This window comes from Stegastes partitus, unplaced genomic scaffold (assembly GCF_000690725.1).
Source record: "Stegastes partitus isolate 25-593 unplaced genomic scaffold, Stegastes_partitus-1.0.2 Scaffold24, whole genome shotgun sequence".
Lineage (NCBI taxonomy): Eukaryota > Metazoa > Chordata > Actinopteri > Pomacentridae > Stegastes > Stegastes partitus.
In genome coordinates, this window is record NW_007577755.1 from 711,574 (window position 1) to 723,765 (window position 12,192).

General features: G+C 43.1%; 3 protein-coding genes across 3 annotated transcripts in view; all 3 read right to left on the reverse strand.

Annotated features, from left to right (window-relative positions):
* The window catches only part of lamtor5 (late endosomal/lysosomal adaptor, MAPK and MTOR activator 5), a 27,068-nt gene extending 26,482 nt beyond the window's left edge, over positions 1-586 (reverse strand). The window contains exon 1 of the mRNA XM_008296355.1: positions 580-586. The gene's annotated coding sequence lies outside the window, so the exon portion shown is untranslated. The remainder of the gene's footprint in view (positions 1-579) is intronic.
* The window catches only part of LOC103368063 (zinc finger protein 335), an 11,932-nt gene extending 7,383 nt beyond the window's left edge, over positions 1-4,549 (reverse strand). Inside the window, exons 1-7 of the mRNA XM_008296312.1 lie at positions 4,155-4,549; positions 2,495-2,688; positions 2,085-2,361; positions 1,883-1,960; positions 621-1,742; positions 350-532; positions 37-201 (exon numbers count right to left, since the gene is read on the reverse strand). Of these exons, the coding sequence (XP_008294534.1) occupies positions 37-201; positions 350-532; positions 621-1,742; positions 1,883-1,960; positions 2,085-2,361; positions 2,495-2,686 (2,017 nt within the window). The 5' untranslated portion in view covers positions 2,687-2,688; positions 4,155-4,549. The remainder of the gene's footprint in view (positions 1-36; positions 202-349; positions 533-620; positions 1,743-1,882; positions 1,961-2,084; positions 2,362-2,494; positions 2,689-4,154) is intronic.
* A 128-nt stretch (positions 4,550-4,677) lies between these two features.
* Positions 4,678-9,093, reverse strand: mmp9 (matrix metallopeptidase 9). The gene is made up of 13 exons (XM_008296377.1): positions 8,762-9,093; positions 8,265-8,503; positions 7,967-8,115; positions 7,732-7,860; positions 7,458-7,631; positions 7,177-7,350; positions 6,915-7,088; positions 6,668-6,823; positions 6,365-6,569; positions 6,121-6,260; positions 5,885-6,035; positions 5,525-5,628; positions 4,678-5,408 (listed from the first exon to the last, which is right to left on the reverse strand). Exons 1-13 carry the CDS (start codon positions 8,897-8,899, stop codon positions 5,284-5,286), a joined length of 2,058 nt encoding a protein of 685 aa, XP_008294599.1. The 5' UTR covers positions 8,900-9,093; the 3' UTR covers positions 4,678-5,283.
* Positions 9,094-12,192: the final 3,099 nt, after the last annotated feature.

Below are 12,192 nucleotides of genomic sequence, written 5' to 3' on the forward strand. Positions count from 1 at the left end.
TGTTTTTCTCTCTGCTTTGTCAAGCTGAAAACTTACCTTTGCTGCGGAAGCCTTCATCTAAAACACAGTATTTCCTCGGACGGCCAACCTTACGCCGAGGACGCCCTTGAGAGGAGGAGGAAATGGGAGTAGTGGGTTTCTTGAGAATGGTGGGTGGTCTTCCTTTGCTATCTTCTTCTGCTGGGTTGTAGTCACTGTCCTCTAAAGATAAACCGGGTGAAGGGTAAGTGAAAGCAATTCTTCATCTGTGACTGAGTAAGTAATCAGCTGATTCACTAATTCAGGACAAAGGTTATGAGCTGTTTGGAGAGATCTGACTGAGTGTTAAATGCAAATTGTTCTCACTGACCTTCAGGATCATCAATGGCACCAGCATCGACGATATCATCCTCCTCTTCTTCTGCTTGTTGGGGCTCAGCAGCCTTCACCTTTGCTTCCTTCCTCTCCTCTGCCTCCTCCTTCTCTGCCTTTTGACGAGCCAAGGTCTCACTTTTAGGAGGTCGCCCACGTTTACGCTTCTTTGGCGTTTCTCCTAACAACCAGACACATACCACAAAGAAAAAGTGACTACCAAGTCAGCTTGATGATACATTATTGTATTGTACAATGAACTACTGTACCTGCAGGTCTGAAGTGTTTGTCTCTCATGTGGTTGATGAGTGTATCTTTGGAGGCACTCTTGTATGGACACATCTTACACTTGAACTGCTGTACAATCACTACTTCCATCATCTCTTCTAACTCAGCCAGATTTGGCGGTCGGTCTCCAGAACCTTCTTCCACAGTTGATGTCTCCATGTCCCTGACCAGCCCAGCTTCATCCTGGGAGCCTTGGGGCTCTTCTTGGCTCGGTGAGCACTGCTGGGCCAGCTCAGGCTCTGGATTAGAGGTATATGTCCCACTGCTGCTGATGTAGGGCCCAGGCTGACTCTCGCTGCATTCCAGTGCCTCAGGAAGTCCGCCTGAACCCGCCGTGTCTGCCAGAGGGTGGTCTGATGAAGAGCTGTCATCAGCGTAGAGAGATGCCTCTGGGCCGTTGCTGCTCTCCATGTAACAGGAGTGCTGGGGCTGCTGTTGAGAGTGCTGTGGCTGATCTGGATCCTGATTCTGCTCGTCATCTTCGTCATCGTCCCTTGCTTGGTACCGAGAGCAACCTGGCTGCTCAGAGTCTGCAGCAGCAACACATTCTCCCCCATACTCAGTCGCATATTGCCTACTTGTTTGAGTCCGGTGGTCTGCACTACTATCAATGTAACTGCGTGAATGATGCGGCTGCTCTTCCTCATCCACTGCACACTCAAGATACCCAGCGCTGCACTCCACCACATAGTGACTTCGGCTGGTGGGATTCGAGTCAGCCCCACTGCACTCCACATATCCAGGCAGGTCCTGATCGCTGTTATTCCCACTATAGTCAGGGAAGCCTGACTGGGAACGTGTCTGGTCAGGCTCCTCACCTGAACACTCCACATAGGAAGACGAAGACTCCTCTGTCTGGTCGGGACCATCTGCACTGCAATCCATGTACTGGGAGGGGTGGGAGTGTTGGGGCTGGTCAGGTTGACTACTGCTGTCCTCTGGGTAACCTGAGTGTCCGGGTTGATCATCAGGCTGGTCAGGTTCAAGATTGCCCTGGAGGTCTCCCTGGTCCAGACAAGTTGATGTGGGACCTTCAGCGAGTGCTTCTATGGCTATACGATTGGACAGGGCAGAAGATGACATCTGGGCTACCATAGGAGCCCCTGTACCAAACAAACACATATAGATAAACTTTTTGTTCTGTAAATACATGTTGCATGAGGGTGAGGGTCATTTTGTCAGAGTCTAAAATATTTTGAAATGTACTGAAGGATTATTGAGTTAGATGTTACAACACACTTACCGTCATCTGGTCCTTGCAATATCAGATACTGTGTTGTTTCTGCACCACCATCTTCTGCACTGGTCACAGCTATGCAACCTAATAGCAAAGCAGCAGATACGATCAGATATGTAATACTTAATAATAAAGTTAAAAGAAAAAAAAATAAAATGAAACTCAAAGCACCCAGGACATAAAGGAAAATGGAAATCACTCGAAATACCATTCATGATGTCTGGGCCTATGGTGGATTCTATGATCTTGTCAATGGCAGAACCCAGATCTGATGAGGTAGAGGCAGTCGAGTCTGAAACCATCATGGCTCCTTCAGACACAGCACTGGAGTGGACCAGCACTTGGGCTGACTCAGACACCAGCACTGACTGAGTCACTGTGGAGACGCTGGACACGCTGGTGGACTGGGCCACTGAGGAGGAATCTGGGAGGTGGACTGATGAAACTCTGACATCTGTGCTGGAGCTGGTTTCTGGGATGAACACCTTCACAGGTAGGAGAAAGATCAGAATGGTGATGTCTAAAAAGTTTTAGTGTAATCGCCTACATTGTTTCTTTTTTTTTGTATTGGCTTAAATATATTGCTGTTTGCTCACACATGAGAGTAAAAACACTCACCACGAGTCCCTCTGAGCTCTGTCCCACATGGCAGTCAGACTCTGGGGCTTGTGCATGAGAGGCAGCAGCATCACTGCTGTCAGCAGACATGGCCTCTGACGACTCCATACCCATGCCGCTTTCAGACGGCTCCTCCATCCCTGAGGGGCCTGCATCACTGCTGCTCTCCACTTCATTCTCTTCCAAATCCATAACTATCAAAGAAATGACACAAACCCAACAACAACTTTCAAGGTTTATATTTCAAGCATTCCTTTGGCATTACTGCAGGATCATCAACTTGTGTCTATTTGCCATTCAGCAGCTGTTTGTCAATAGGGCAAAGAGTATTTGCACAAATTAAGATATTATATCATTATTATAGTCTCTAGTCAAACAGCAATGTATAGTATGACTTTAAAACTCGTAACAACTTTGAGACGTGCAAAAATAATGGATGCAAAAACGGAAACTGTGTGTCCAACTTTCCTAAATGTGTCAAAGTTGGTAAAGTTAACTTCAAAATACTCACGAAGGAACAGACTTCTGTGACTGTATACTACCCATTCATCATTGTGTCAGAGGGAGAACCTACTGCATTTTAACTCTGGAGATTTTGTGGCCCTGTTTTCCTGTTTTCAAGGTTATTTCGGATTTTGTACCCAGCTTACATTTTAACATGTGCCTTTATGATGAAATAAACTGAGTGCACATCAGGACAAAGTTTCAAACATAGAACTGACCAATGTTATTGGACAGTAACAAAGTATATTTACTAATATACACTTGAGAGATACTGACACTGATGGTTTAGGGCAACTTTCCACTTGTCCTTACTAGATTTAATGGCCATTTGTGATATCATGTGAAATTCATTGATACTGAGTAAATAAATGTTTCACTTGAACACCTGGATGTTGCTCTTTTGCTCGTGAGTACATAATAAGTTGTCTTTTCCCACATTAGCTGCAATAAATGTTTTTGTTTGTTATACACGCCTTAGTTATAACCCAATATGCATAAAACGGTTTTATTTGTAAGTGTTTACGCAATGTATTTGCATGTCAACATTAGCCATGTGTTGCGTTTCCTCTCAAGGACATTCATTTTTGGGTGAATTCAAGAAATATACCGATTCTGAAGACGGACAGCTTATGTTTTGCTCGTGTTTATGCCACAGGACAGCCACGGGCACAATGTCACTAAGAAACTTGCCAACGGTAACAAACGTTAGCTCATGATTACCAGACCAGCTAGCTGGTTAGCTGCTAGCATGCTAGCCCGCACTGTTGTTAGCTTAAGTTAGCTCAACGTTGTGCTTGATGGGGCTAACGCAGATATAAAACAGCTCCTATTTATGAAGCGACAGCTAGCGAGGTTGGACACTACAATGCAGCTGTATAAGGGACTTTGACCGACGCCACGAAGTCGACATATCGGCCGTATCTGCGTCCACAACGGCATGTGTTAGCCGCTTTTAAACGGGCCTAGCTGCCCTCTGTCCTGCCTGCTCCGCGTCGCCATTTTCCACCAGGCAGCCCCGTTTTACACTCAGGCATTCTGAGAGCTCTACTGGGGACCTCGAGGGCCTGAGCTGCGGCAGACCGCCCGAATACTCTCCCTGAAGAAAATGAAAACATTTTCCCTCCCCGACACTGGAATCTTTACTGATTTTTCTTACCGTGTGTTTTCGATTAGAAGGGCGTCCTTGCGTGTAGAGGCGCTAAATCGATCAGGAATTAGTAACCGATAATTGTTGCTTCATTCTAGTCGGGCGCCATGAGTCTCTCCTTGCTTCCTGTCAGCGCAGCCGGAACTTATTTATTATTTTTGTTGAAAACGGAGCTTATTTAACCCAAGCTCGGAAAATTTACAATTTTTAACAGAAAGTTTGTACTAATTGCTTATATATTATGTGTTGCTCCAGATGTTCATGGATAATGTGTTGTTTTTAATCACTAAGTGGACTATTGTTTTTAGAGGAAGACGTATTACGCAATAGGGTGCGGAGTAATATGCATCCACTTAGAGCTGCTGTGACTTAAATTAAAACGAATAAAATCTCATTTTTTACCGCACAAACTGTTGTTTAATGATATATATTTATACAGTAATCAAGATCTGGATTTAAATGTTTAATAGTAGAGGGTGTGGACATGTCAGAAAATCCAGAGTTTTAGTAAATGACGGACTGCAGACAGGGGTAAGTTGTTCTCACGAAATGTTTATTGCATTGAAAGTTGAAACTTTAATACAAAAATTATTAAACTCATAAATAATTTCAGTGAAGGAGACAAGCTTGTCTTCCAGTGCAAGTAAATTGGCTCTGAAGCCCTTTTCAGAAAAATACAAATACAAAACAAATAAGCTTGAGACACAAAAATAATATTAGATATTGCTATAAATACCAAAATAATCCAATACTGTTTACAGTCTGAGCCTGTCAGACATAGTAATTATTCAGCAAATCTGGAATCGGATCCAGACAGCGTTCGAAAATAGGAAAGTTGTGGTTACAGGCCACCATAACCATCAGTTCACAGATTATCAGACTGAGGGCAGGGCAGTGCCAAAGATCGCAATTTGCGTTCATGTACTGGGCCATTGACTTATATTTAGGCCAATGCTGCATGTTTTATAATAAGTCAACATCAATGAAGGCCTAATTTTTCACATCCCAGAAAGCACACACATCTTAAAACAGGCGCTATACATAAACACTGCATCACATTCTCCCTGACACCTGCACAGAGAGAAATAGGTGCTGCCACATTACAGACAATTTCCAGCTCATCTGTGTGTTCGTCTCCTCAGTAGCGAGTGCTGGAGGCATCTGAGCAGTTGAGGAGGTCGTATTTCACATAGCCAACACGGTCCACCTGCCTGCGAGAATTCATCCGCCAGTAGAAGCGGTCCCTGCAGAAATAGATGTGACCTGAAAAAGAAGTATGGAAATTAAAGCAACAGAATGCAGATGAGGATCCTTACTTTTTTGCAGATTTTGATTATTGAGAAATCATGGATAAATACTGGATATTTTGGTTTATTCACCTTTGTACTGGAACACATCGTGAGCATCATTAGGGACACCACCAAAGACGGCATCAGTGTATCTGGGGTAGCCTTTGTCGATTTTCTGGGCCTTCACATCAAGCCTGTATTGATGAGACAAAATCATGTCAGAAAATATTATTAAAAATGGCACAAAACAATCAGTTCTTCTTTTAAATGCAAAAAACCCCTGTAAGTTTACACATGTAAATGCACTAAAGCCAGAATGTAAGTACGCCTCATGAAGTTCTCTCCAAAAATAGTACAACAATCAGTTGTTTATCACTGAAATGCAAATAACAATGCGACAAGCTGCAGATTTACACATTTAAATACACTAAAGGCAGATTTTACACTCACCTCCAGAAGTTCTCTCCACTGAAGAGCAGCACTTTGCCTTTTCCCCTCTGCAGGGCTCCCTCCACCTTCTGGACAGTGTTGGGGAGGCCGAGCTTCTCAATGCTGCGTGGACCCAAAACGTTCTTTCCTTGGTAGACCCAGAATCTGGTCCCTGTAGAAATAAAATTATTATGATTGTAAGCACTTCTGGCTAATGTGTTAGTGGTCCATTAAACACCAATGTGAGGCATCATTACCTGAGAAGAAGTACTGTTTCCTGGTCAGAAGGTCCTCAAAGGCAGAGTCGATGACAGATGGCAGTGCTGGCCACTTTTCAGAAATAGAAAACGGTCCCTTGAGCCCTGCGTTGTTACTGCTGGAAATCTTCCAGTAAAGTCTGTTGATCATCAAGCAAAATTAGCTCATCAGCATTCCTGGAATTTGAAATGTCTTGTTTTGGCCTATTTGACAAACATAAAGTAGAACAAATGATTTGCTCACCCATCCTTGAAGAAATGGAGCTCTCCAGCAATCACAGTGATTGTGTCGAACTTGGTCATCTTGCAGGCGTCTTTGGTCGGATCCACAGGGGTCATTGTGGTGGTGGTGGTGGGCTCGGTGGGCTCAGGCTCGTCTGTTGGGTCAGTGTCATCGGTGGTAGGGGGGTTGGGCTGAGGAGGGGTAGGGTCAGGGCCTGTTTTGCTGCCTGAAAACAAACAAAAGAAACCAATGATGTTTAAAGGAAACTCGTTGAGAAGGTAGAAATGTTGACATTTTGATGTGATGCAGGGCAGTAGACCTTACCGTAGAGATACTGAATGCCTTCGATGTCATCTTCATGCAGGGAGAAGTCCTCCACATAGCTGTACATGGGGTACATGAGAGCTTCTCTTATGCTGGAGTGATCCAGGCCGAGGGCATGTCCAAACTCATGGGCTGCCACCAGGAACAGACTGTAACCTGGAACACAAATCAAAAACATCAATGAATGTTAAGGATAAATACAAATCTATTGCATATTAACCTGCTCAGCCTTCTCTGTCTTACTCACCTTGGTCGGGACAGAAGCCCCATTTCTTGTCATCATCGTAGTCGCTGGTGGTGGCGCACCACAACTTGCCATCTCCTCGTCCCTCGCTTGTGCATGAAGTATACTGCTTACCCAGGAACACGAAGGGGAAGTGGCAGGGCTCTCCCTCTGCATTTCCACCAATTACAGCAGTGTCTGGGCAAGCGGAGACACAACAGCCACAGTTAAACAAAATAACAAGCCATTATAGCAGAATTTATGCACAGTGGTTCCTGCCACTCACCACGATTGGGACAGAATCCAAATTTCTTGTCGTTGTCAAAGTTGTTTGTGGTGGCGCACCAGCGGTAGCCATCACTGCGGCCCTCTGTGGTACAGCTGTCATACTCCTCCCCCTGAAAGATGAAAGGAAAGACGCACTCGGCTCCGTCGGCGTTTCCTCCAAATGTGTACAGAACTGTCGGGAATGACAATTAAGGGCAGGGATAGGTGAGTCAGCATGTGGCAAAAGAAAATGCCCTTTTGACCTGTGTGTTGTCTTTGAGAATAAATTTTCAAGCTTACGTTCACTTGGGCAGAAGCCAAATTTCTTGTCCCTGTTGTAGTCGGCTGTGGTTGAGCACCATGGCAGGTTGTCTGTGCGGCCCTCAGTGGTGCAGGTGGTGTAAGATTTGCCCTCAAAGATGAAGGGGAAGTGACACATGGCACCATCTGAGTTCCCATAGCGAGTCTTCACGGCTGAGGTGGTAGAAAAGATGATACATTTATTGCAATGTGTAAAGTGAACACTAGGGGGAGGCAACTGTACATGATTTCACATTTCGTTATGCCTCATTACCTGGTCCTCTTCCCAGAGTCCAGTGCTCATCATCGTCAAAGTGGGCGTCTCCCTGCATCCCCTGACCTGGAGGGTAGGCGTGGGCTAGAAGGCCATCCTTACCATCAAAGGGGTATGGGTCTCCGTGGTCTAAATAGAAAATCAACTTTCAAATCAGTGTTTGATTTCATAGCTGTGTTAAGCACAAAATGCAAAATCAGTATGTACAAAACAAGTAAAATCTACAAGCACATACCGGCTTTTCCAAATGAAATCATGATGTCAGCCTCGTCGCTGAAGAGACGGGTAAAGGTCAGAGGGGTCACATCGCTCCACACCTTGAAGGCTCTGGCGAAGGCGTCATCGATCAGAGAGCTCTCCATGTCTGGAGAATAATTAAGGATCCTGCAGAGGAGAGCAGAATGAGCAGAATGACTAACAGTGTTAATGAAGATATTTGGGGATGTAGTCTAATCAGAAACTTTAGATACCTTCTAAATGGTGCCACTTTACATTCAAAATCAAAATGTCATTGACTATTTCTCTGTACTCACCGATAAGTTACATCGTTATGGTCCCATTTAAGGTCTCCATCAAAGGTTTTATAGTTGGCCACATCGGGAACCCCACAGCGAGGTTGTTTCATAAGTTCCAGGGTTGACTTATCCAGCTCTCCAGTCTCCTCCAGCCCCATCTGCCTCTGCATCCTCTTCAAAGCCTTGGAAGTGGACACCATCGACTGGAAGCCGCTACGGTGCAGGGTGTTCATGTATCCAAACTTCTTTAGATAACTCTGGAGCACATGAAAAACCAAATCAGTGAGTCCATCTAGATGATTATATTTGGATCTGCATGAAACAAACTTTAAAACAAACTCTATCCTCATGTTTTATGACATCTGCTTTCACTCTAACACCATCCAGTTGCTTGAATTAAGAAAAAATATTTTCATTAGCATTGTTATAGGGATATCCATGCGGCTAATTAGTTTCCTGCACAGCTTGATTACACCCTGTTTCAATCAGGACAAAATAAACCATCTGCTACTCACTTCTGCCAGCTCCGAATCAGTCATGTTTTTGAGGATGTCTCCTGGGAAGGTGATAAACTTGGACTTGAGGGGAACGCTCCATATCACCTGCACGCTTATCCCCAAAAGTAAACACGCAACTAAAGCACAGTATCTCATGATGAGATCTGTTGTGATACAAAATGTAAAAATGAAAATGCTCAGAAATCTAGAGTTTGCAGTCGGCAAGTGCTCAGTCACACCAAAAAATTTTAAGATGCTTCTCCTCTGAGGATCAACGGCGTCTCTCCTTCAGTGTTGGCTTCCCTCTTTGTTTTGACTGGTGGCTCTTGTTGTCTCTCTGCTTTGTGCTCCTGGATGGGGTTGTGGACCGGGGTATTTATGCAGCGCAGTCTTAGTCACCTCACCCCGCCTACTTCTAACCTCAGTCCTCCTACTTGAACTTGACTGGCTGCATCGGTTGAATGAACCTGGGGAATTTCCAAAAGTTCCACATTTAGCCTTACCTAACAGCTAATGAGTGGTTAGCTAATAAACAGTTTGATAGGGATATTTGAGGGTGTGGTATTGCGTGAACAATGGCAGTGGTGGACAAGACCAATTATGGCAAATTACAGCGCTTGCTTCATTATATGTTCATAAAATAATGCATGTTTCCTGCAAACCCACACAAATTATTAACCAAATGACAAATGACTTTAAAAGCTCTTGAAGCTGCTATTACCAATGCAATTTACAACATTAAAACTGTCAGGAAATAACAAAAAGAGAGCATAAACACCCAGTTTAGATGCTCAGTGTGCATTGTTGTCATTTTTTTTTTTTGATTCGTGGAAACAGCTCTAATGCATATTTTCATGTATTTTACAGTACAGCACACCAATCATGGGACCCAGTCAGACACTTCTGTTATTTATATGCGCAAGATGTGGATATATATATATATAAAAAAGCTTTGTTCCCCTCTGTTTCATAAATAGATTTTTTTTCCTCTTTATCTAAAGTTGGTAAAATGTCAAACTAGGTGAAGCCAAAAGTAGGTTCTTACAGGAAAACTGGAAAAACATGATTTCTATTGTCTTATTTGATAAGATTGCAAGCCTGCGATAGCTTGTCTATACTGCATTAAATGTTGTTAATTGAGGTGTGTAAGTGTACAGTACCAGATTTTTAGGAACTACCTATTTCGTCATGGCTATACACATATTGCCTCTGGCTTCATCCTCTATATGAGGCAACTCATTAGCAATGACTTGCACGCCTTGTTTAGTAATGTGTATTGCATCAAGTGTTTTGTATTTTTCCTACAGAGGAGCTCGCTTTTTTCCCATGCACATTTCTATTACATAACACCTTGAGTCATATGCCAAATGCACCTAAAAACACAAATTTGTCTTTAACCTTTGATCCTAAAGAACAGTTTGCCAATTTTTATATTTTGTGAGTATCAAGGTGGACAAGGATGTGTCTCAGCCAGCAGATCATGACTCATTCCATTCCCACATGCATGGTCAAAGCTGCCGATGAGGGGCTTTTTTTCTTTCTTTTTTTTTTTTCAGCCAACGCGGTGCTGACATCCTCTCTTTGCATGCAAACATGTTTACTTAGTTGCTCTGCGGCATTCTGAGATGCAGGAAAATAAACAAGGCTTTTTAACTGATGGGCAAAATCAAAATACACCATGTAAAGTGGAGAGAGGAAGGCATTGTGTAAATACCTGGAACTGAGACCTTCTTAGTTGAAATTGTAAAGAACTGGGTGCACATCTCTGTCTTACAGATTTCCCAGCCTTTTATGGTAAAGCAAATCTTCCATCTTATTAGTGAAGAGGAGGTGAGAATTTTTGGACCTGCAGAGTGTTGACAAAGATGCACTTCGTCATAGTTAAATTAATAGCTTCCTGATGCGGTTGATGCCTCACACATTTTGACACACATATCCTGTATTGTCAGACATGTTGTCATATCTTTTTTTAATTTTTTTTTATTTAGTACGTCTTCCCTTTTTTTAAAATCATTTTATTTCTAATTTTTGTTGTGATTTTGCCACAAACAGCAGCAATAACAATACACTTGGTATCTTTTGCATATCAGTGTGATCTACTCATCTGTACCGTTTGAACCTTTCATGTGTGTTCTCAGTCCTGATAACACACATACCACTCCAGATGTTGACAATGATACTGACAGGTCAAAACACATTTGGTTTAAAGATGATGTTCATTTCCTTCATTCTCTGATATTGCTTCTCTTGCCAGTAGTCTTGTGGTAATCTAGCAACAAACCTGGTACATTGTTCCTGGAAATTACAAAATATAACTGCACTTGAACTGAAAAATATACTTAGTTTTAAGTACTTATGGACAAGTATATTTATCAGACATTTGGTCAACACATAAAAAAACTGTCAGCTATAATGTAGTAACATTGCACACTATTCGTTACTTAATATTGTGCTATATTTTTAGTCACAGGCAATAATTCTCGTGCACATTAAAGCAGCTCCATCCCACTTAAACCAAAAGCTGACACAAATCTTCTCTCATTTAATGTGTTTTTTTTTTCATTCAGGCACAATCCTAAGGTTATTTCTGGTTTTGTGTGGTTCCTCGGAGGATCCCCAGACCTCCTTTGAAAACATCTGCCACTGATTTTGCTTGGCGTCAAAGGTTTAATGAACGTGGCTCCATGCATTTTAACAAATGCCACATTTCATTTGGTTTCGCCACTCTGCTTCCAAAAAGACGTCTGACTCAGAACCTCGAAAAAATACACATTTTTTTGCGTGGCATTCTTCCCAACATTGCCCTCAATCGCGGCACAGCCTGTTGGCACCCACCGTGGAGCCATAAGAGGTGGCTGACTGCGTCATCAGAGAGCTGGATAATATCAGAGCGGAGCAGCGAGGCCCTCTATTCTCACGTGGGCGGGATTTTTATGATTACGTTAACCGTGCAAATGCCATGTAATACCAAAAAAGTCGTCATTTGTAACATTTCTCTATTTTTCCTGGAGCTGCTGAAACACACAGAGAGGCAGAATACGACAAAAACACTGGAACACGCTCCATGGATGTTGGCGTTTTAAGGTCAGCACCAGCTTAAGGAGAAAGCTCTGAGTCTAGTTGTATTCCACCAAAACTCAGCATATATCACGCCCTAATTTCCTTCAGCTGGCCTAGATTCTGTAGTGTTTACAGTTCAGCACTGTATGGCAAGTTTTGCAACTTTGTCCTTAATTGTGACAGACCCTGTTTAGTTTCAAAATGCCTTGTTAAAGCAAACTGTTTATGCCTCATGGTATGTTTCTAGCAGGCGGTTATAAATGCAAAAATCACTTCCTGTCTACCATGGTTCATGTGGTTCCTTGGCCAGCTCCCTAATTCAGCTGTGTTGTGTTTTATGACGGCTGGTTTGTTGATTTTGCGGTGGGACTCGGAGACTGTGCAACACA

Bases quoted from the DNA above. Each gene is read 5' to 3' on its own strand.
- mmp9 (XM_008296377.1), bottom strand. From the start codon at position 8,899: ATGAGATACTGTGCTTTAGTTGCGTGTTTACTTTTGGGGATAAGCGTG. The intron at 8,116-8,264 runs GTGAGTACAGAG...TCTCCTCTGCAG, and splicing joins CATAACGATGTAACTTATCG to GATCCTTAATTATTCTCCAG. The intron at 7,632-7,731 runs GTAATGAGGCAT...CTACCACCTCAG, and splicing joins GACTCTGGGAAGAGGACCAG to CCGTGAAGACTCGCTATGGG.